General features: G+C 39.3%; 2 protein-coding genes across 6 annotated transcripts in view; one reads left to right on the top strand and one right to left on the bottom strand.

The window, feature by feature from the left end:
• The window catches only part of CERT1 (ceramide transporter 1), an 84,863-nt gene extending 77,174 nt beyond the window's left edge, over positions 1 to 7,689 (bottom strand). For all 4 annotated transcript variants that reach the window (XM_075726630.1, XM_075726631.1, XM_075726633.1 and 1 more), the window contains exons 1-2: positions 7,550 to 7,689; positions 3,699 to 3,833 (exon numbers count right to left, since the gene is read on the bottom strand). In XM_075726630.1, the coding sequence (XP_075582745.1) occupies positions 3,699 to 3,833; positions 7,550 to 7,645 (231 nt within the window). In that variant the 5' untranslated portion in view covers positions 7,646 to 7,689. The remainder of the gene's footprint in view (positions 1 to 3,698; positions 3,834 to 7,549) is intronic.
• Positions 7,690 to 8,222: 533 nt separating this feature from the next.
• POLK (DNA polymerase kappa) overlaps positions 8,223 to 24,458 on the top strand; it is a 36,764-nt gene continuing 20,528 nt past the window's right edge. The window contains exons 1-3 of one of the 2 annotated variants that reach the window (XM_075727072.1): positions 8,223 to 8,305; positions 18,956 to 19,134; positions 21,559 to 21,678. In XM_075727072.1, the coding sequence (XP_075583187.1) occupies positions 19,006 to 19,134; positions 21,559 to 21,678 (249 nt within the window). In that variant the 5' untranslated portion in view covers positions 8,223 to 8,305; positions 18,956 to 19,005. Of the gene's footprint in view, positions 8,306 to 18,002; positions 18,268 to 18,955; positions 19,135 to 21,558; positions 21,679 to 24,458 lie in introns of those variants that run through there. The other variant, XM_075727073.1, reaches the window with a different exon arrangement.

Below are 24,458 nucleotides of genomic sequence, written 5' to 3'. Positions count from 1 at the left end.
TACAGAACTGCCATCAACGTTCACTCCTAGTCATGTATGCAGAAGTCCCCATTGAAAGTTTGACCATAGGAATGAAAGAACTACAAAACTTTATGGTAAGGAAAGGTTATCATTACTAAATGCCGTATGGCTTTGACAACCAATTACAGCAGTAATTTAGGTTGTCCAGACTAGATTAATATAGCAAAGCTTAAATCTGTGCTTGGAACATACATACACGGAATTTTTGTAATATACCATAATTTCCTTTCATCCCTTGACCACACAGCAGAACTTTTAACTTGAGTTATACCATGCATGTACCAATACCATGCACCAATAAACCAATTAAACACCTTCAAGGTGTTTATCCTTATCTGGCTAAAAGCAACTCAGTTAGCATCATGTACTGACTTTCATTGTTCTCCCTTGTAACTTAATTCACATGGCCAGTTCTTAACAGGATCCCAGAATCATTTAGGTTGGAAAAGACCTTTAAGATAATCCCGTCCAACCATTAGCCTAACACTACCAAGTCCACCACTAAACTAGTTAAAGGTAGAGTAATAATTAATTCCATGTTTACTGGCTTGGTGGCTGGATTATTTTTTAATGAAAGTAAAACTAGAATAATAATTAAGGTTGGAAAGGACCTCTAAGATCATCAGTCCAACCATCAACCAACACCACTATGGCTGCTAAACCATGACTAAACAGGTCATTACCTGATGTAATCCAGTGAGTATACAATAAATATTCATCCTTTATTCCTCTATTCCAGAAAGATCACCTCTTTTTAGTCCCAGTGGTTAAGACAGCAAGTAGTCCAACCACACCCCATCTTTTTCATTCAATTACAGACTATTGTCACAGGAACCTATCTGTTTTGGAGGGATGACATTATAATTCAACACTTGAAATACCTGAAGAAGCTATTTATCAAGCTAATTTAACTAGTCTTGCTCTCATTAAATACAGAGGGGAGAGATGAGTGTCTTATAAAATATCCCTGTAGAATTATCTGTCTATCAATCTCTGCCCAATGTGATAGGAATGATAAAACAAGAGCAGAAACAACTGCTGCTTTCTGAACACAACATTCATGTCTCAATTAATACTATGACTTATCACTGGGCTGATCTTCATTGCTGGAAGTACAGTAAGACTACTCAGTGACATCATCTTTCCAAATTTATGCTTATACACCAACAAAACATGGACATTCTATACTACTAGTAGCATTAATTACACACAGAAAATCATTACATTCCCCACTGAATCCAAACATACATACCTAATCTGAGTGCCTAAAAGAAAGCTTCATGAAAATCCTATCACCCTTTACTACAAGGAAACATTACAGCCATCAATACCATCTCATACCATTCATGTCCTGCTTTGTACTGAAGGAAAACTTACTGAAATACACCACATTAGGAGATAGGTAGTTACTATGCCTGACTCCGAATCAGCAAGATCAAGGAAAACTAAACTTGCAGTACAGTGAAAGACTGTTGGAAAACATTCAAGATTAAGATCCCAACTACATCAAATCAGTGCTACCAAACATAAACCACTAAGAAACCTGACTTCCCCTCTCTAACAAAGTAATCACAAGACATACAGTAAAGAGTATGTTCCACTGATAGCAGAAGTAGTTTTCACACATTATCATTTCAACATCTATTTTATCAGCTATGGGTGTTCTCCTATGCATTTAAATATGTGCTAGTAAGCTTATAGTTAGTAAGACATTACAAGGATATGAAAGTAAAGATTAACTGTGTACCTCAGGAAGAATATTTTAAACATTTATATTTGAGCATAATTAATTTTCTATTGAAAACATAGGTTTGAAAATAATATTCAATTTGCTACCAAACAACTATCAAATCAGAAGCATTCATGTTAAAACTCTGGCTCAGAAGAGTAACTTCTGAAAAAGAAGAGAGAGAATAATCACATGACTGTTTCAAAAGTAAATTTTTATATCCTAGAGACATGAAATGATCCAATAGTATTCCTGAACCTCTAATTTAATAACTTACACAACAATCACTTTGACTGCAGCTAAAAATAATTAACAGGAGTTTACTAGGTTTCAGAGATGCCACCTCAAATCACAATCAAGCAAGTAAACTGTCAAATACCACTCACAAAACATGAGCCTGAATGCAAATGGAACAACTAAAATATCAGATTAACTTTTAGAACTCTGCCCACTTTTTATTCTTTCTCCAACTCCGTAGTTTCTTTCTCAATGTACTCAAGAAGCTCAAGAACTGAAAAAATGCATTCAACTCCAAGTTACCAGATGTAACAAGTGCCAGACAGAAGAGGAAAAAAAAAAAAATCTATCTGTAAGAAGTCCCAGTGTTACACACTTCCTAGTCAGAAGATAAGCTAGCCAACTTCCCTTCACAAAGCGCAATGTACCAAAACATTCCAGCAGCAATAGCAGCATCACTATAATCTCTCACTCCGCCACCACAACTGAAATTCAGGCTGCTGAGATGTGCTCTACAGCTTACTTCCAGATGTCCCTTGGCCTACCTCCCTGCCATCACCTTCTTGTCTCTGCCTGGTTGGCATGTTAAGCCTCTTGCTAGTGAACTTGAAACCTTTTTGGAAGTCCTGACCAGAGCCTGGTACTACTACAGACTGCCAAAAGTTCACTTAAGTCAGAATTCCTACAGACTGTTGTTGGGCACCATATATTCCTGGGTAAGTCAAATCTTGAGCAAGTTTTAAAAAGCAAGTTTTAAAAGTTCAAGCAGTTTTAAAAAGAGCTTTAAAATAAATGACGTGATCTGTTTTAATTTTTAGATGACTGCAATACCTGTCAGACACCTAAATGTAGAAATCTGCTTTTTCTTCACAAGCTTTTTCCAAAATGCATACAGTTGATGTAATCAATGCAGTCTTTTTTTTTCAAACCAAGATGCATTTAATAAAATCCTATTTGTAAGCTGACTACTAGTAAAAGAGAAAACTTCTCATTTGTCATCCTTAATTCAGCTTGAAAAAAAACATATTCAGTGGAATAAGAACATAAATAGTAAGATTTAACACTACTACTCTAGGAACTTGTGCGCTACACAGAAGTCCAGCTATTTTTTCCCTAAATCACATAACTGGACTGACTATTAAACAGTAACACAGAAAAGCTACAGCATGCTTTTTGGCAAGCATTAGTCATAATTAATACATACCGTAATTCTGAAAGCCACAAAAAGCAGATTTTTTTTATTTTCTAAGGCCAATTCATCTTTACGAGATTTCATTTATATGCAGGCTCTTTATTCTTACCAGTATAATACTGAATCTTTTAGCATTAGACAAAAAGAGCAATAACCCCCTCTGTTTACTGCAAAGTGTAAATACTGTGATGGATGGCACCTCCTTTGGGAAGTGGGTCTGGGGTCTTAGGCCAACCCCTGGGAAAACTTTGCAGCCTCCAGAGGCAAACTGTATCTGTACCCACAAATCTCTAACATAAGAGATGAAAAGCTGTTTACTGCAGCCACAAATGAGAACAGCTTGTTTTCTTATTAGGAACTCCTTGCCCTGCTCCACAGTGTTCCACCAATAGCACTAACTTTCATAATAGATGACCTAATAGAATTTGCCATACCCATGTTTGTTTTCACCAGACGTTAGCCTACAAATATGTAACACCCCAAAACATGAAAAGATGGCAATAATAAAATAGTACTTACTGTAATCACAGCCTTGCTGAGACAGATAGAGCCTCTGCAGCCATATTCCGTTTCATCTTCAGACTTGTAATAACTGAGTATGTTGCTTTTCAGAACTACCCATCGATCCTGCCACCCATGAATGTAGTTGGTCCACTGTAAAAAAAAAAATCCAAAGGTCAGCTAATAGAAAAATAACAATAAAAGACAGTTTGGCTGATATTTCTCATGTTTTCAAGCACCAGGAGAAAAAAAAAAGCAACTTATCTTTAAAAGTTCTCTCCAGTTGAGAACTCTATTCTGCTCAGAGCTCCTAAAATAATTTTACAAACTCCTACAGATACTAAAAACCAGTTGTTTCAAGTGAACAATAAGATAACTGATGTCTTGACTGCAACTGCATTGCCAAGGCCAGTTAAAATAAAGGTAATAAACATACTGATGACACAAATTGAGGAAAGGGAGCAGGAAAGGGAGGGAGAAAAAAAATCAAACATTAATCACTAAGGTGAGTTTAGCCACCTGATTTAAAATCTGGAGTTAGACCAAAAGCCAAACTTAAGTGGAACATGACATAATTTATTTTACATAGAAGTTAATTCCTACAAAAATTATTTTACTAAAGTATCTAGTTCTCTTCATATAAATACAAACATGCCATTATCCCACGGTATAGTATGTAACTATTGCAGTACCTAGAGTAATTAGTTCTTTATCAGTTTAATATTGCCCATAGATATTGCTTTAGGTTTTAATTCCTAATCACTTTCTCATTAAGAAGATACTTGCTTATCAGCAGACACCCAATCATCCTTACATTACTCAGATTTTTCTAGGGACTCCACATTCTCATGTGAAATGAAACTGATACTCCACAAACAAGTCCTGGATTCATCCTACAGAGATCTAGTAAGAAGTGACTAAAAGTTCTGGTTATTTATCTTATATTTGCAACATCTTCCCAACTGCACTTTGTAGAATCATACAACACTGATAAGAGCATCAGGACTGTTCTGTAACTCTGACTATACACTGGAGCTTGGTCTTCAATCACAGTGCAAAAATTATAAATTAGATAAAAATGGAACAAAAGCATTGAAAATAACTTTATCATGCAAATATTTCTTTTATCATGACAACCATTTTTTGTCAAAAAGCTGTGAGAAATAAGCTGGTTTTAGCATTTATGTCTAACCATTATTTGTCATTTCATAATACATAAATGGGGGGGGGGGAAGAAAGGCAATTAACAGGCTCGCTTCCACATTATACTACATGTATTAGTTGATACATGTCCCATAACTACATGGTAACTCTAGTTATAACAAGATAGGGTCTAATGAAAACAAATTCTGTAGCTGCGAAATTCCTAACAATTTTTAAGCATAGGTAAGACTTTGATTTGCTCTCCAAAGATAAAGCCCTTTTTGATCTCTTAATACATCAAATTGCTAAGTTCAGTATTTCTTAAAGAAAGGCTCAGCTGTGGTCAGTACATGAACGGTAGCACAAGCAGTCATGGAGGTGTATTATTTCCTGCCTTCCTCTCTTCCTGTCTCTCATGTTCCCAACCCCTCCCAGATTTGGAAGGCAGAATTCAAAGCTATCTTGGGCAAAAGAACAAGGGACAGGAAAGCACCTTTCCTTCTTTAACAGAGTTAGGTGAGGCAAATATAGCATTCAATCTTGCATTTGCTGTTGCAGTCAACACTCACTGTTGCGATCAAAATGTGCCATGAATTAAGAGACTCCTTAAAGTATACTGGGTAGGCACAAGGTTTCGGCAAAGAAGAGACCACTGTTTTTTCAAGCATCTAGATGCTTGTGCTTCAAGAAACAGTCTTCCGCACTGAAGTTCTTCCTTCATACCTACCTTGAAATTGTTAGCAGGAAATACAATGGAAAAAAGCCTAGAGTTCTGAAACATTTAAAGAGAGCAGCAGGACGTACTTCTAATAAGCTTCTCTCACCAAATTATTCTGTTTGCTTCAAAGCTTCTCTCTTTACTGAAGGGCAGAACAACTGAAACACTACTAAGCACACAGAGAACTGCAGCCTACTTTTATCGCTTCAGAATTTAACTATACACAAGAAGTTATTAAAAATAGATATTTCCTTAGTAAAAAGTTTCATATCGTACCATTTCAACTAGTTTGTCTCAAGTATTACTGAAGCATCAACTAACAAAAGGTAAACTTATGCCTCAAGCATATTCACTGCAACAAGTTTCACCATACTTGACTATTCAGATTACATCCCGTGTTCTCACAGGAAAGGCAGCGTCAGCTACACTCAACATAATCATCCAAAGAAAAAGTTTGCACATACCTAAGCTATAGAATGTCAGAAGCCACAGCTTCACCTGCTACACTAGTAAGAAACAGCACCTGGACTTGATAAAGTGTTTAATTTGACAACACAAAAATCAATTACATCCCACAAATATTAAAGTTTTTAATGATAGAAGCATCTAATCAAAGGAAAACTTTGAAGGAAAGTTCAAAGGAAAAAAAAAAAACAAAACAATAAAACTACATTAAACCCAAAACCTTGCATTTCAACTGCTGTAACATCTCACATCCATCTCCTCCTCTCTCTCCCCCATCCACTATCAGACAACAAGACCTTACAAATGAAAGCAGAGACCCTTCTTTTCTCCTACGCATTCCTCTCACCTCTGGGGTTAGAAACATTCTCAGGGTGGAAGGAGTTGACCAAGTCCCTCACAAAAAGCAGAGTGCTAGCCCCATTATGGCTGTTTTCTCAGCATCCAGGGCTGGTTTATGATCTCTGTATCCTGTGACCTGCACCTCCTAAGCTGGCTGGTGTCTGGCCTTATCACGTAAGGCAGGAAAAAAATTCAAAACACAGCGCTTTAATTCTAAAGATAGTTCAACATTATTCTGAAGGTTCTTTCTGTAATGAAAAACAAAATCTGTATTCAAACTTCACAATTTAACATTGAACTTTAAAGTATTCCTAAAAATAAAATTTCCCAGTACCACAAAACGCATACTTGCAAGTCATCTTATTTTCAGTGATAAAAAAGCAAACAATTATGTTTATTTTTAAAAGGGGAAACAAGCTTTAGGGCCATTTTCCTTCCGCTCCTCCGCATCTCCAGTATCTCTTGCTGCAGGAGTATTTTATTGCCCTGTTTTGATACTTGGACTAAAGGCTGTGCCGCTCCTGGGAAGCGGCCACGGGCTGCGCCTGCTTTCGGTAACTCCCGGGGAAGCGAGCGGGGTGCCGCGGCCCCAGCCCGCACCCGGGCCCGCCGCTGGCTCCGGCTCCCGGAGACGCCCTCCCCCGGCGCGCCCGGCCGCCTCCTCCCGGGCCCGGCTCTCCGGAACCTGACGCCGGGCAGCCAGCGGGCTCCGGGGCGCGGGCCAGCGGCGGCCGGCACCCCCGGGCCGGGCGGCAACGACGCCTCCCCCAGCCGCCGGCCCGGGCTGAAGCCGCGCCCGCGGCTCCCCCCCCAAGGAAGGGCTGCCTCCCGGGTGGGGAGAGGCGGGCGGCAGCTGCGCAGAGGCGGGGGGGCCCGGCGGCGGGGATGCGCCGGCGCCCGCGGCTGAGGGAGGGGGCGCGGGCGGCTGGCGGCGGGCGCCGCAGCGGCTGCCTGGCAGGCTCCCCGCCGTCAGGTGGCGGCTGCCCCGTCCGTGCCAGCGCCTCCCGCGGAGCCTCCCGGCCCCTCCGCCGGCGCCGGGCGCCTCGGCCTGAGCCTCCGGGGCGGGCAGGAGACAGGGGGACGGGGGCTGACAGCCCTCGGCCAGCCGCGAAGGGGGGGGGGGGGGGGGGGGGGGGGAGGGGGGGCGAGGGCGGAGAGAGGAAGCGAGAGGCCGCGGGCTGTGGGGAGGGGAGAGGCAGCTTACCTTGCTGAGCACCCCGCAGAGCTCAGCAGGCAGCCCGAGCTCGGTCTCGGGGTCCTCCTCGGAGCCGGAGGAATTCCAGCTCTGGTTGTCCGACATGGAGACCCGAGCCGCAGCCACCGCCGAGCAGGGAAGAGCCGGAGCGGCCCCCGCCCACAGCAGCCTCAGCCTCCTCCTGCCGAAGCGACGGGAGCGGCGGGCGCTACCTGAGCGGCACCGCTCCAAGCCCGCGGGTGCCACCAGCGCCGCCCGCCCCTGCCAGCGACCGGCCGCGGCGCCGAGGCACGCAGGCTCGGGCTTCCCCCTCACCGTAGCTCCGCGGCCCCCGCCCGCGGCAGCAGCCACGACATAGAGGTGGCGAGGGAGGGAGGGGCGAGCGCGGGTCCGCCTGCCGCGCGCTCCGCTCAGAGCCCCGCCGCTCCGGCCGCCGCCGCCGCTGCCGCCGCCATCTTACGCGCGGCGGGTGCTCTGTGCCACTATTTACCAGCTCCGCCCCACACGCCCTCCTCGCTCCCGGCCCCGCCGGCCGGGCCGCCCGGCGCCTGACGGGAGTTGTAGTCCTGCCCCGCGCAGCGCGCTGCCCGGCCGCCCTTGCCTCTCGGGAAAGGTAGTTTCTGGCGCTGGCTGGTGCCGCACGGCCTGCTGGGAGGCGTAGTCCGCCGCGGCGGCCGTCTCCCTCCCGTCGGCAGGTGGCCGCCATCTTGGTTTCGTCGTTTCTGTGGCCCTACCAGCGGGTTTCGCCTCCGTGCCCCCGATGAGGTGGGGAACTCCGCTCCCGCCGCTGCCGCCGGGCGGGGGCAGCGGCGCTGCTTGGGGCGGTGTGCGCTTTATTTTTGCGGGGTGAGGGAGGGCTCTTTCTTTAGTGAGGTGAAGCGTCTCTCCGGCCCTGCTCGGTTTATAGTGTGAGAGATGTGATCTCCTCTTCCCTGCCTCAAACCGGCGGGACTCGGGGCGGGGGGGCGGGGGGGAGGGGGGCGAGCGCCAAACCTTTCCCGTAACAAAAATGGTGGCCGCGGCGGCCGCAGGAAGGGGCGGGAGGTGCTGCCGGCTCCCGGGTGAGTCGTGAGGGGAGGGCGGGCCGCCCCGCCGCAGGTAACGGGTCTCGGCCGCCCGCGGGGGCCTGGCAGGCACCTGCGCCGCTCCCCGGGGCCGCGGGGCGAAGGGGCTGCCGAGGCCCCCGCCCTGCGGGCATGGCCGTCGCGGTGAGGCGCGGCGTGCGGCCGCGGGCGGGCTCGGCAGCCCGCTCCTTCCCGGCCGGCGGGGCGCTTCTGCGCTGCCCGCTTTCGTTCTGCTTCCGCGGCTGTGCCCAAAGGCGTGTGATGAGCTGAGCGGAAAGTGGCGGTCAGCAGTCTGCCTCGGCTGCGAGGTGGCGGTCTCCTGTCTTTTATTTGCCCAGTATTTTCGTAGTTCAGGGAACGAAACGGTATTTTTTTTTCTTCAGACTTAGGTCTGAGATACGTGTACTTGCCGATATTTATGGGTGGAGAAATAGTTGCAGAAGGGAAAGAAAAGGTAGTTGAACGTGTCACTTCACAATTTATGAACAGATTTAGTGGGTTGGGAAGGACTTAAGATTTGTGCTGGCTCATCTTCCTCGTGATTTCTTGGGGAAAAAAAAAGTGATAGTGTTGGCTGAGGTAACTTCAGTTTTGGAACACACGCTTCTGGTTATATCACAAGAGCAATGCTGTACAACTGTATTTTCTCTGAATTCCTCCTTACGACAAATCGTTGTGTAATTTTTCCATGTTATGCTGCTTGAAAGTTTCCATTGAGGGTTTATTATTTTTTTGAAAGAGTTCTTAGCATTGACACAGCTATTTGTATGCATTCGCTATATATGTAGCAGCTAAAACTTACATAATATTAGTACCAGCTCAAAGTTGCTGGTATAAAGATATTTACAATGAATGCAGCGCTGAGAGTGATTGGTAAAGCAGCATCATTGTCCTAAACAATTAGAAATTAAGAATAGTCACGGACATCTTAATATTTGTGTAATCACTGGAATGCACAGAAAAATTTTTTTATGAGTTGTTGCTATTTTAGACAATTTTCTAATATATAAAATATTGAGAAACTATGTTCTTTGATTCACCAGCTGTTTTGAAAGAAACCAAGCAAGATATTTTTTCTTAGTGTCTGTTGCAATGTACTGCATCTGTTAAGCAAGCAGAGTGGCTGAGTTTTATATATATTGATATGTGTGAGAATAATTTATAGTTCTTCTCTGGAGTATGTTGATGAACTTAAATGGTATCACCTGTAAGGCCAGTCGTGTTTTCCCCATTTAACTCTGAATGAACTTCTCTGTCCTGATAGAGAGCAGGAGGTGAAGAGACGTGTCTGAGCAAATCTTTTGGTAGCGATGTGTAGTATATAGCCATGTGCTGTCATGCTTTTGGTCTGGGACTGTTCACCTAGTTCCAGAAGTAGCTCTTTTTTCTTTTTTCTTTTTTTTTTTTTTTTCTCCTCTCCAGAATATAGACTGACTCAAACCAGTGTTAAAAAATAAAAATGCCATGGGTAGATATTCTTTCATGTTGTTCAACAAGCTTATTCATCCCTGTTCGAGAGAATATTTGTTTAATTGTTAATTCTAGCTAATATTTTATAACCAAACTTTAAATTAATAAGTACTAGATGATAAAAGGTTTACCTTTTAAACTTTTCATATAATGCTTTGTCTGTGCTAACAGATTTTTTTACATTTGCCACATCCTCGTAATATGTCTTATTTTTTCCACAATGTCAACAGCTATGTTCTTCCAAAAGGTGTACTGCGATTGTGAATATCTTACATAAATTACCTCTTCTTTCTAATGTTCTGGCCTTCTTTTTCATATATAACTTGCTGTCTGTTACTCTTAATGAGATCAAGCCATATCTGCAATAGCAAGAATGTGGTGCAGTGGGAGTAGATTTGTTAAGGAAGGATTCGGTGCTGAGGACCTTAAGTTCATCATATGCCTTAAGAGGTGTTTCTTCTGACTAGCACTAGTCTGGTCCCATGGAGGGCACCTGCATTAGCAATTGTAATGTGTCAGGTGTTCTCTGAAAGCATAATCTTCCAGTTTTAGTTTGAAAGGAATCTGGTTTGCCTCCTCCAAGACCAATCCGGGATGCAAACCAAAGCGCAGGAAATGGAGAAGATCAAACTGATACGCTGATGTAGACCACTCACTCCTCTCTAACTCCTTCTATGCCTTTTCCACTGGACCTTTATTTTGCACTTCACTGCTGTGTTTATTCTTCCATCGCAAGCCCCAGTACTCAATCTGTACTCCTTCCAGTGTCTTAGAGATTGCGAGAAGTTTACAAATTATTGTTTTAACTGGAGTCATCATCTTTGGTAGAACAGTGGAACAGATACTGTTATTCTGTATTGCTGATGTACTACTTGTAATACAGAAATGTTTTTTTGAGTTTTACTTCTGAAGATGTCAGTCATAAACATCATGAAGTGGGTACCTTTACAAATTTTTTTTCTTTCCCTTTTTGTATGTCTTATTTCCACTACTGTACCTTCTATTTTAGCATGTTCATTGTACGTTATTAAAACACAGTCACCACTAGTGTATATACATTTTCTAGTATGTTCATGCTCATGGTTATGTTTGTTCTTAAATTTAAGACTATTTTTCTTAAGAGGATCTCATTGAAGGAGCTTTGTTCATGCTACAGCATATTGCCTAATAGTATAGGCTCTGAAATATAAATGATTGAGAAGTTTTTTCTAAAACAATTGTGATCTCTGTGAATCACTATATTAAGGTTTTTCTTCTAAGTAAAAAAAAATAAACAGAAGAGTACTGCTATTTATCAATATATTTGCAATAAACACATATCTCTAGAAATGAGGTTGCAGATAACCACACCACTCCTGGTGTAGTTTTTACTGGTGAATATTGTTAATAATAGTTCAGTTCTTCATTGTTTTCTTTATGGATTAAACTGCTAAAACATTAGTTTTCAGTAATCTAGAAGTACAAGGAAAAGTTGGTTAAAAACTTGAGAAAAACCTTTCAGTTTAAAAGGTATTGTAAAATGCTGAATAGTAACAGAAGAAGATACATTTTTTTGCCCTTTGAGTAAACTTTGAAGTCTTAAAGACATGAGGTTTTTTAGAGAAGCTGAAAGCAGGATTTACAACAGAATTGTACTGCATCTTGCCTGCAGAAAATTAATAGGGGATGAGTATTCCTCTTGTTTCACTGGTATCGCTCTTCACATAAGTGAAGAATTATTCAAACAGTTTGATGAATGGCATAAAATACATATTTTGACATTTAATTTTGGGCATTGTCAGAAGCAGTCTCTTTGCAGTGTGAATTATTTACTTTTAAAAGGATTGAATTGTCTGTTATTTGTTATATCTTAAAGCCAGTGAGTTCAGAAAAGACGTAATTCTAGGGCTTTGGTCTTCGAAGGCTAATTCTAGGTGCTTGTATGGAATCCATGTTTTTGTAAAATGCTGAGTCAGCTGCTACATGAAAAATAATCCCATTCAGCTGTGTCAGCTTGGGCACTTGGAATTTTCACTTCCATAAATCCTACCCTGGTTTTCTGTTCAGTATTAATTTATCATGTACCTTGGCGTATTACATTTGTAAAAATACTTACATCTTTTTTCGAAGATTCTGTTTTCTAGGGAACTAGATTTTATTCTATATTGAGCGACACAGAATAGTGAAATAGTAGCAGTTTTGAATGCACTAGTAGGGAACCTAGGTGGTTAACAGCATGTATATTAAATGCTGGTAACACTGGCAGTTCCTCCTGCCAGTTCTTTTCTTGTAAATCACTACAGGATTAAAATTGACAGGAGTCCTCTTCTAGGGGCTATTTGGAAACCAGGGCGCTAGTAAATATCCAACCCCCTGTGGCTGAAAAGAATTGAGCAGGTAACAGTTCAGAAGGACAGTCTGATGTGCTTGCTTGCCCATGTCTTTGTTGGTGGTTTATCCTGCTGAGAAGGGGAGACTTTAGAGCAGCTGATACTTAAATCATTATCGGAGGAACATGTTTTTACAAGGAAATGAGTCAACGAGTTTGTTAAATTTGATCCTGTCAGCTAGAATGTTTCCTTGCCACATGAATACCCAGAGAAGACAGGTGCACTGCTTGTTGGAAAGTATATTATGTGATGTTACTGGTTTGGGATAAAATCCTTATCCAAGTAATGGATAAATCAAGTAGTCTGAAATCAAATGCACTATTGGAGTTCACAGTGTAACCTTTTAAATATCAGAAACATTAAAAATATTCTAGTGGGGTTCACTTTTCCTAGTTTGTTGAATGTATGTTTGTTCTTGTCTTAGAAATTCAAGAAATAAAGGAATGCATTTGTGGGAAACCTGTTGTTCAAATGGCCTGACTATTGGTTCATGAATTTCTATACCAAGGTGGGTTAGCTGGATTTTAGTTCTTTAACGATGGTGACTCAGTTGCATGTACAGCCCAGATGAATATACTTCCGTGCAGTGAATGGAATAAGAAGTGTAGCTATGTGGCCACCAGTTCAATCTTAATTAGCAATTGGAGTAAAACCAAAGTGGTGTCCATTAAAAATGTTGTGTTAGATGAGTTGTGGTCTTACTGGGAAGGTCTTGTATAGTCTCTTTTATTTATTACTTACAGTATTGTTTCAGTAGTACCCAGAGGCTTTCTTTCGAGGTGGCCTGTGATGTGATTTCCAGTTGTAATAATTGCCAGTGCAAGGGAGACATTTGAGAGGTTGGGATGGAGAGTTACTCTTTAATCAGTCTGCACAGCTTAGCACCACGCTCTAACCAACTGAGCTAACCAGGCTGGTCAGCTTGTTTGTTTTGCATTCACTCTTCAATTCTTTATTCTTCAAGTATTATTCAATGCTTGGTAAAAAGTAATGAAGTAGATCGAAAAAGTATTTCATACTTAGTTGTGAAGTATAGTCTTTGGTACAAGTGATTTTAATTTCTGCCCAAGAGTATCTCCATTTACTGACAGTGGAGTTCAACACCTTTTCACATCTCTTGTCAAAACAATTTTCAGTAGGTTGTTTTGTTTGGTGTTTTGTTTGGTGTTTTTTTTTTTTTAAAAGGATTTGACCCTTTGATTCAGTATGTATATAACTTTCTACATTACTTCTTTGGGGTATATTTTATGTTTTACATTTATATAAACAAAGTTTTTGCAAATAGGTGGGTACGAGTTGTCGTGTCTGAGATCTAGAACAGTTACTGCTCATTAGTTTATGGTTTTTGGTAGAGGAAGCTGCTTACAACACTAAGCTTAAAGTGACTGCAAAGAATGGTTATTAGTGACTTTTTTGTGGCATTCTCAGTAGGCAAACACACCTATCCAGCTTGTTTATTTTTGTTCATGTTGCTTGTCTTGTCTTACAAGGTTTTTGGTTGGCATATGTGTGTATTATGGTGAGGTGGTGGCCCAGCAAAGTTTTATGATAGGCGTGTTTTTTGAAGTAACTAAAATTGTGTCTTTTAGAGTCTTAAACTGAAGATGTGTTAAAGCTGGATATTTCATATTTGACTTTTGAAGATCTTATGAACATTTATGAAGTGTTCTAGGAGTTTCATATTATTCACAACCATCTTCTACATGGATACAATTATTTTAATAATTGTTTTATGGAAGAAATTTTTCCATCCCACACTTGCACTGAGTGCTCTGAACTTTAGTAGTATTCATAATGGGTCATTTGTAAAGTTTTCATAAGAAAAATAAAAGACCAGGGAATCTCCTGTGTATATCCATTGATACTTGAAAGGAAGTTTTTTCTGTCTTCTCTTTGCTGGTTTTGGTATAGTACTAATTTCAGAGGCATTTATCTTTTGAACATAGAATGACCCATACTACACCACACTTGATTTTAGCCAAAAGCCTGAGAAGTGATCCTTTGTGGTCAAAACTAGGTGAAGTAAGTCCTAACTTTGTTAATTGGTTATTGTGCCTTCACTGCTTTTACAGAACTCCTATTAATATCTTGACCTTGTCAATGAAATTAAGGGTAACGTTGATTTTCTTCTGATGTAGTCTATGTAGCGACAGCATTCCTGAAGCTATCCCTTCATCCACTCTCTACAGTTGTACATGAAGTTAGCTGTTACAATTTTGTTTGGTTCTTGCTAAAGTAAGAATAGAAGAGTTTAAATAAAGGAATCTCTAAAACATTTTAACTGAAGGAAAATAGGAAGTTTATTTTGGGCTCATACTACAATAAATGAGGTGTCAGATTTTGATTAAATGTTACTGGAGGCTTTTATGAGTTTCAGAGAAATTAAAGAAACTTTAATTTAGATCCTTGTTTTAGCCACCCTAAAATAATAATTAAAAAATCATACAGAAAGCAGTCTTTAATAATTGTGTTATCTGCAACATTGGTATTTTTTTCCACACTGTGGAGACTTACTCAGGGCAGTTGGGGTGTAAAAGATGGTCCTTTACATCTGTAATACATGTCTTGATTCCTATGCTTAGCTTTTGAGCTCTGGGGGAAGTAGGCAGTTGTGTATCTTAGTAACTTCTTTGCATCTCAGTATTGGCATAAGCATCTGTGATAGCAAAGATGTCAGAATATGATTTTCTTTATGAGGACTGGTACACAATTTACATGCATCAAATCGTATTTCGGTATATAAATAAATTCTTTTTCAAGCTTTGCTATACTGGTGTCATTTTCCAGTCCTAATATTTCTTCACAACAAGTTGTTAACGCTATCAATAGAAGGCAAACTGTTAACATACTTTGTAAGTGTTAATAACCTGCATAATAACAGTGTGTCCACTGAACTGAATATTATTAGAAATATTTTTTATCTTATGTATTATTTTATTACATGAAAATAATAATATGAAGGCATTTAAGTTTTCACACAACAATTCTGTTGCTGGAATTGGAGGATTTTTGCCAAAGACAGGCTGGAGGAGTGGCACGGGATCAAATACAAGCCATTTCCTTCAGGCTAGTTCAGTCAACTGTCCAAAAATATGCTAAATTTGAATAAAGGTAGAGGCACTTGAAATTAAACTTTTGCTCTGATTTTATTGCTGTTTCAGTCTCTTGATATATAATATATGGAAGTAACCCTGTCTGACTGGTTCAGTTGAGTTTCTGCGCCTGCTCCTAGAAGAGCTTGATAGGGGTTTTATCAGTGGTCTTTTTCCTCTTGTAAGCATCCCAGGTTACTAACAAAGCTTCCTACACAATAATGGTGTTCTGTGGTTCCTCTCCACTTTTTTGTTAGGCATTAACTGTTGGCATCCACTGCTGAAGTCTTCCTCTTTACTTTTAGAAGTACTTCCAGTAGCAACTGGAAAGTTACCTCCTCCACTTACACATGATTCTCCTGCTCCCTTCCCCCCATTCCCAAATCACAGGAATAAGAGGATAGTATTTAATTGTCGACTGCTTTCACAGACTTCTCTGATTTCACACCCTACTGACTCAGTATGATGCTGAGAGAGGTTTAACGTGTTCTGTTAGACAGCTCAGTCTTGCAGCAGCTTTTTGAGGTGACAGCATGCCAAAAATATGTCACTCTTCGCCTAGACTGTTCTGAGTTAGTGTTTCATTAGACTCTAAACCTTTACCGACTTTTTCCAAGTTGTTTTAGCAAAAATTTTATAAGATTGTGTCACCACAAGCTAAATGTTTTCTCTAGGTGAATTTTTTATTAAAAGTTGTACTTGTTCTTACCAGTTTCTACACTGACATTTTATTCACATTTTGCATAGTGTTTCAAACTGCTTCTCCTGTGTTTCCTTTAAATATTTCCATTTTCATTTTGTCTATGGCAGGTGATCCACCGTTTTTATCTGACAGCACTGTATCTGTTGTCTTATTATAGCTTTTGTGATTAATTTCATTTTTTTCAGGCCTATTAATCTGAAACCAAGATAATCTTCAGGTTCTGTTCATGTTAAGTGCCTGAAAATTGTATCAGTTGTTATTCATGTTTTCCCTTCTGTACACCTTTAAGCTTTGGTGGAGAACTAATGTCATGTCCTCAAATAAATGTTTTCTTCTTAATTCCAACTAAGGTATTGTTTGATATTTATACACTTTATCATCTGGTACTAGCAATGTATTTTGTTCCACACAAGAAGCTGAAAAGATAAAACACATCAGGAGACCACCATTTATGCGACCTTTTTAAAGGCAATTATTTTTTCCATCACTGGTATCATCATGGTAATTTTCTTCTCACTGGATGTGTGATAGAGAAGGCTTTTGACTGACATGAATTAGTGTTTGAAGCCTCTGCTATAAAACAGCCTTTAAGAGTGATCTGAATGAGGAGAGGGGAAAGATTTGTATATGCTAGGGATAAAGACACTTTCAGGAATAAGGAACAGCTAAAAATGTTGCAAAGACTGGAAAAGGAAATGGAAGCAATCTTGTGTTCATTCCAGCTTCTTGAAGGGAAAGAGTGATAAAAGAACCAGGGGGAATAGTGGAGGGGCATTTACCTTGAGGAAAGTATTTATTGGGAATTGTGCCCATTACTTACCAGAGATTGCCAGTAACAATGGAATTATTGTGAAGCCAGTTGATATGGGGGTGCTTATGAGCTTGAGATGAAACTTGAAATGTTGTGTGGGATGCAGTGCTTTTACCTTTGGCTGAAGTTTAGCAAACCTGTTCTGGTAAATGTGTATGTTAACTGTAAGAGATTGTCCTACTGTAAGTGAAAAATTTATGAAAATGTTCGTCATTGTGGTCTTTTATTTGATAGTTACACCTAAGAGCTATGGAGCCACTCCCATTCCTAGTTGCCATTATAGTAGCTCAAGTGCTACTAAAGGATCAAGAGAGGAGTTCTGGTCCCTGCATCACCTTCTGTTCTTTGAAATACAACAAGCCGGAGATAAACACAGCATTACTTACCTGATCTTGCATCTTTGGAAGACATCATAAATAATGATCTGAATTAATAGAATATTACTAAAATTGGGATATTTTTGTCAGAACGTTGTTTTTTAAAGGTGGCTTTTTTTAGTATCTTGCAGTTGGCTAGTATGTTTGAGGAGAAGATATTCAGGAAGATGTGAACACTGCCACCATTAATTTTTAGAAGTTACCCATGTATGTTCTTTAATAGCAAAAATTTATCTCTAAATGCAAAAATGCATAATGACCACCTTCAATTTGCTTGCTAATGAGGCCCACTTATGTCCTGGAGTGGGAAAACAGCATTTAAAGAAAAAATGTAACACTTTAAGTTTGTGTAATTTGTGGCTGTTTAATAGAGCTGCTGTATGTGCATGAAAGGGTGTGGCCCCTCCAAACAAGAAGGGCTCCTGTCACAAGGAGCAGTTTGAAGGGGAAGTTTAGGAGTGAATGTGCTTCCTGCATGAGAGTAAAGTCAAAGTGGTTTTTGAGTCAGCAACTTAGGGTAGGAAGAAATTCTTTCTGTATGCTTTTCCAGTAATAAATACATGTTAAGTAATTTATGGCAGTATCACACTTGGATTCTGCTTGTTTTAATCTGGCAAAAATAAGACCACAGATTCGTGCTACAGAGGGTAAAATTTGCTTTCTTTAGTTTTTTTTAAGATCAATTTAATAACTAGGCAATTTACCATGTAATTAGAGCCTATCAAAGGATTCAGCTATTTACTTTTATAAGCAACAAGGGAAGATGTCAGAAGTTCACATATCAGAAGTACCTGCATGTATAAGAAATTACTGATGCCAGTCATTGAGTAGTAAAGGCTTGGTAAGTTCTGTTAGCTGGATACCATAGGTCTACAAATTAATGGACAAAAAGAATGCATTAATTTTACCCTGAATTAAACAATAGAATTTTATTAAAAACATTTAATTGAAGCCATCTGTTTGTAAAAGATGAGCTTTAACACAAACACGTTTTGAATTTGAGCTAGAAGTTACTGGGAAAGATTCTATGGCTTGTCTCAAGCAGGAATGAGGACTTCATGAACAATGGTCTTCTGCAATTTAAAAATCATTCCATTTCTTTTCTTCTAATGTAATAATCTAGTCAGCAGTATTTTGTGTTTGAGGCAATATTGTTTCATCTGACAGGAAAACATACAGGCATAAATCTCATGTGTGTATGTAAGGTACTAGCCTTTACCTGAAGTTGGTGGTGCTCAATTATATCTGTAAGGGAGCTTTTAAAAGAGTATGTTTTTAAGTTAACAAAAAAGTAAAATCTTACTGTCTCCAGACGCTGATAGAGTTACAGGTGTCTGTATATGGTGAGTGTGGCAGCTCAGCCACTTTACAGGAATACAATTCCTCATATTTGTGATAAGTATGTTGTTTTCTGAATTAAGTATAAAATGCTTATTCAATAAATACAGCAAATGAATTCCATAATTTTTTTTTTGTATTGTTCAACTGGAACTTATAAACAAATACATGATTTAAATTCTTTTTTCCAGGTATTAAGTCTTAAAAGAGGTACTTGTTTTCAAGAAGTACTACAGACAACATGGAAAAAGCTGGTAACAGCTCTTGCAATGATGGACTTCTACTTAGAATGGGCCTCAATGATAACAAAGCTGGAATGCAAGGTTTGGATAAAGAGAAAATCAATAAAATCATCATGAAAGCTACCAAGGTTGGTTTGATTACTCTTCCTGGTGCTTGATCTGTTGTCCAGTATCGTAAGGCCCTCTTCTTCCCTTCCCCAATTTTATCCCTCACATGTAAATGGAGGGCAGCTCCTAAGAAGAAATCCATATGTGGGGAGGAAGCGGAGGGACTGTAGCTTAGGGTACCATAGGGTACTGTTGGATTCATCCACAGGGACATAGAGGAACACAATGGAGTACAACCCTAGGTGCTCCCTTTTTGCCTGAAGCAGTACATAAATATCACACCATTGTCCAGAGGTAATTGTGAAGGTTTCAGCTTCCTTAGGCCTCTTTTTTTCCCCTTTTCCATTCCTTTTGCCCGCCCCATCATTTATGAGCCAAGCAGATCTACCTCTATTGGTCACCTTCCTGTAACTGATGAATTTGGTGTAATCAGGTTTTCCTGGTACTTTCAGCAGAATTTCTTTGTGCTTACTGCCTGTTGTCTTGACTGTCTTCTCAGTATTTAGGAGAGGTGGTCAGTAGTGTGCAACTTTGTACCAAAGACCAACAGAGGACCCCACAAATCATTGAAATACTAGTCCTTTTACTTGTTATTGGAGAGTCTTCACATAGAACTATATGGGGACAATACTTTATTTGAGCAACTCTGGGTTTTCCTACTTCTCTTTGCACAAATGTGTATTTCATTTGGTGGTGCTATGGCCCTAGGTTATGTGCTTGATATTTTGCTCATGAATTCTGTGTTGACTGCTGTTGCTCTGTGGTAAACTACAGGGGGAGGGCGGGGGAAAGGGGGATGGGAGGAGAGGGGGAAGCAAAGAACGTACTACAAACAGCTTTTATTTGGAAAACTTCACTTTGCTTGCATTTTCACTTTGATGATACTTTATATGTTATCAAGCCCCTTACTGATGAGATGTTTCTTCTAGTTATTCTGTTCACTCTTTCTTGAAAACTTAATGCTTTGTCAGACATAACCCTAATAACGATATTTGGATAAATTATTTCATCAGAACAGTTACTGTTTCATTTCCTGGTATGAAATAGAACAAACTGTAAAATAGGCTTTCAAAACTGATATACAGGCATCTATCTACTGGAATACATTTATGTCAAAAAAAGCAGAAGAGTATACATACCAGATACAGCTCGAGAATTCTGAAAAGAAGTGTTAATTCTTTTTTTTGGGCTTTTCTTTAGTCTACAAAATTATACCTACAAACACTACCCACAATTGTATTACAACAAGATTTTATAGCATTTCAACTGTGAAGTACTGCAGGAGATGTAAAAACCACACAGCTTAATAACAATCTTTTATGTATTGGGTTGCTTCCCACACCAACATTTTGGTAGTTATTTCTTTCAATGAGTCTCAACAAGTCATGTTTGATTGCAGAGGGGAGAAAAGATGAAATGCATGTCTGATATTGAAAGAAGACACACCCTAATTTCTTCTAATTAGAGATTTCTTCTAAGCAATGAGACATGACACAGTCTTGCCATTCATCCTTTTTATCATTATAAAAGTGGATGTTTCTGCTTTTTATAGAAATGCCTGATTCTTCTTTGACTATGGATGAATTCTTGGCATCAGTGACAGTTTGGTAGTCAGAGCCTTTGAGCTAAAAATTTGTCCAGTTTTGCAGATTTTATCAGGTGGTTCAACAAAAGACATTACCTCTTCTTGGAAATGTTATTTTCTTGTAAACTAAGCAGAAGTTGCAAGAAAAATATTTTATTTCCTAGTTTTGAATCTTCCTCTTTTCTATTTCACTGTATGCCCTCTTTTCTTTGTTATGAGTCAGGAGGGGAAGTCACATCCTAAGTTCTCTACATGATTGTTGTCGTCTTATGTTTTCGTTACATCTCCTTTTATTCATTCCTTTTCTTGAAGGAACAATTACTTACTTGAGAGGAAGAGGGCTTTTTTATACCCATTTGCTTTTCATCATCCTCTTCCAAATAGCTTCTAATTCTGCAATGTCCTTTAAGATTAAACGGTCAATGGAATACTCAACATTATAAGTGGATTTGACTTTTACAGTGTCATTATTTACTTCCATGTAGATTAAATACCTAAATAAATTTTTTTTAGAGTTTTATATGCCTTAGCATGGAGGTATTGCAAAGAATGGTTTGACTTTTATCTACTATTTTGGAATTTTTGTTGTCAAGTAACAAATAAACCTAGTAAGTTCTCTAAATAGTCCCTTACATTCATCTGAGTATAGGGGATCTGAGAAGGAAAAATATATTTGTGTCATTTGAGGAGAGAGATGTAGAGCACCGCTGGTCTCTCTTGTGTATCATTTATATGAAAATCCAAAGTATGCATTAGAAACTGTTACTCTGTTTTACGTTTTCTGTATTTAAAGATCAAATGTGGTTGTCTATAGGAAAAGACAAATAAAAACCTTACTGGTTTTGCAATTTTCTTCTAGGGTTCTAGATTTTATGAAAATGAACTTAAAAAAGATCAACAAGTTAACCAACGAATTGAGAAAATGATGCAGCTAAAAGAGAAAATTACAACACAACAGCTCTTGAAAGCACAGCTGCAGGTACTAATCTTGTAAAGACTTTTTAGAGTAAATGGTGAATGATAAACATTTTGATGTGTTCTAGTTTATTGCATTAAATTCTGGTGATAAGCACAATGCTAACTACCTAATTACTAACTAATTTTGATGTTAGTCATGCAAGTAAAAGTGCACAATGTTTTGATGATGTAATCTTAATAAAAACTCGCTAGCAGAATAGATTGTAAAATCACTCCGAAATGTTCTCTAAATGGGTAAAATGAAGCAAAGTAGTTCCTGTTCTTCTAAGTCTGATCAGTTTAAAGGGATGTCATTATGGTTTAGGTAAGTTTTGTTAAATACCTTGTTAATAAGTATCCTATCAGTCTTGAGTTTACTTTCTGTTTCTGTAATATATGTATGTTGTGTTTAATGGCCTGCAGTGAGATGAGGGGGATCACAATTGTCAACTCTTCTGGATAAAATTTATTCCTTATTTATGCTAATTAATGAAAAAATCATCATGGCAAGCAGTCACAAGAAATACAAGTGTCCTGAGCTAGGAAGACGAAGAGGCTATTTCTCTTCTCAGATGCGAATGATAGATAATAGCATCCAGAGTATTACTGTGTATGAAAGGTTGTTAAAAGAAAACAGCACCAAGGTTGCACACTAAACATTCTTAGGCACAACAGAATTAAAGTTTCTTGTAGAAGCCTAATTCCTTTCCTTTTTCATTTGTACTGTGATTCAGTCTTTAATTACATGGTTGCTTGCTGTTTTTCCTTAACAGGATTCCTGCTTCATTCAGTGCACAGTGCAGACAGTGTTCACTGAGTGGGCAATTATTCAATATTTACTGTTGTCCTCATTGTTCAGTGGGTGGCCCCAAGCTTTATTTGTTGTACACCAGTCTAATCCAGCTTTGAATGCCGAATTACTGACTTCCTCATAGGCTTTTCTATGTTGTACACCACATAGTGTGAATTCTTTAAATTATGCTTGCAATACTCCAGCAAAGTAGAGTGCTATTTTTGTTTTGTAGATGAGGAGCTGAAGCAGATTAAGATTAAACACATCCATTAATTTTGAATGCCATTATGAGGATTATAGGTCCTGAGCTTTGGTGTACAATCTTTTTTTGTTCATTTAGGATTTGCAAATCACTTCTGTAAATTAGACGCCTGTCTCAGATTTGTGCCCAGAAAAGCTTGCAATTACCGAGTACCTCTGAAAAGTCTGTTGTAAGCCTGTATGCCTCAACTGGTTTTAGTTAATCTTTAACATGGATCAGTTATGTCTCTGCTTGTCCCTTTTTTTCCTTTAGTTTTCTGGGGTAGCTTTTAAGTCATTTAATTATGAAAAAATACTTCCATTTCCATCCTTCCTTCATCACAGAACTTTTCATTTTACAAAGAACAGTCTTTCTTATAAAATGAATGACATGAATGACACATCCTATAAAATTAGTGTATGGTTATGTAATTAAAGACTATATAGTGCATATAGCAAAAGCCAATAAATTTGAATTGCTTTGACTACCCTCATGCTGTCTTTTTCTGAACTTGATTCTTTGATCTTGCAACATAATGTTATTTTCTCTTAATGTTTTGTATGAAAATTGCTTTCTGTAGAAGAAAAAAGAAGCTTAAAAAAGGAGAGAAGTTCTTTCATGTGGGTCTTACTGGGACCTGAGTTTCAAACAACATCTTTGAAGTCTTTGTGCCACTTGCTCAAATAGCAGTCGTCTTTATTTCCGATGGAGTAACTGTTAAGTCAGCTGCCATACTGCATGAGAACTGTCATTAGAGGGGGGATAACATGCATGATTTTTTTGTGGCTAATTTTAGATCCTTGCCACTATTAAAAAAAAAATCTCAAAATCTTGGATTTTGGTTCCATCCTCTGTATGCAAATAAGGTCTGGTTCATAATTGTTGTTGCCCTCATTTCTTCAACACAAGTTCTGACCCTTTTACTCTCTCCTTTCTTTAAATATTTCCTATCCTGAGTTTTCCTTTTCTTGTACCACATTCCCAGATTACCATCAGTCCTCTTTCCAAAGCAGTCCTTGTCTCTGTCCCCAGAGTCCCCCCTGAAGTCCCCAGTCTCCTGGCCCAGCCAGTCTTGATCTGTCTCTGACTGACATCCTAAATGTTTCTCCCTTTTCCTATCACTTACCCGTCAGCTACTCTTCCCCAGGCCATTATCGTAATCTTTAACTTTGCAAGTCTTGTCCTATTTGGTTTCCTTAGTATGTGCTGTGTGTTGTTTAATCAGCTTCTCTAGGTCTTCAGATACAGATGCAGTCAGCCCTCATTATCTTCTCCTTATCATTGTTGTCTATTGAATTCTTTAACTCTTCTTTTTAGTACTACCTTCTGATACATCATGAGAGAATTTGTTCTCCTAAAATTTTTAAGTGGGAGGTACTCCAGAATTACAAAGGTATCCATATATCTACTTCTATGAATGCTGCAAGTTCTCATCTGCAGATCAAGTCTTGTTTGTATGATGGTTAGAGGCTCAGATATGGCTTCCTAAGCTGGCAGTTGATGCAAGTGCTGTACTGTAAGAACAAACAAACAAAAAAATTCCCATTTGCTGGATTTGTTGGACAAAATCCTGGTTACATGGAAGAAACAGTAATATAAATAAAATGTAGAATCTGCAGCATAATGCTGTCTTTCTCACCACTAGCATGTGTGTATGTCAAGGAATTTGTGAGGGCATTTCTGATTTTTAGTTTTCCTTAGAAGGCCTTCTTTGCAGAAGGGCACTTACCACCATTGATTTTGCAAATATTGGAGATAAGAAAGTACT

Source organism: Pelecanus crispus, chromosome Z (genome assembly GCF_030463565.1).
Source record: "Pelecanus crispus isolate bPelCri1 chromosome Z, bPelCri1.pri, whole genome shotgun sequence".
Classification (NCBI taxonomy): domain Eukaryota; kingdom Metazoa; phylum Chordata; class Aves; order Pelecaniformes; family Pelecanidae; genus Pelecanus; species Pelecanus crispus.
The sequence above is the reverse complement of the archived record's forward strand: the minus strand, read 5'-3'. Positions and strand labels throughout refer to the sequence as shown.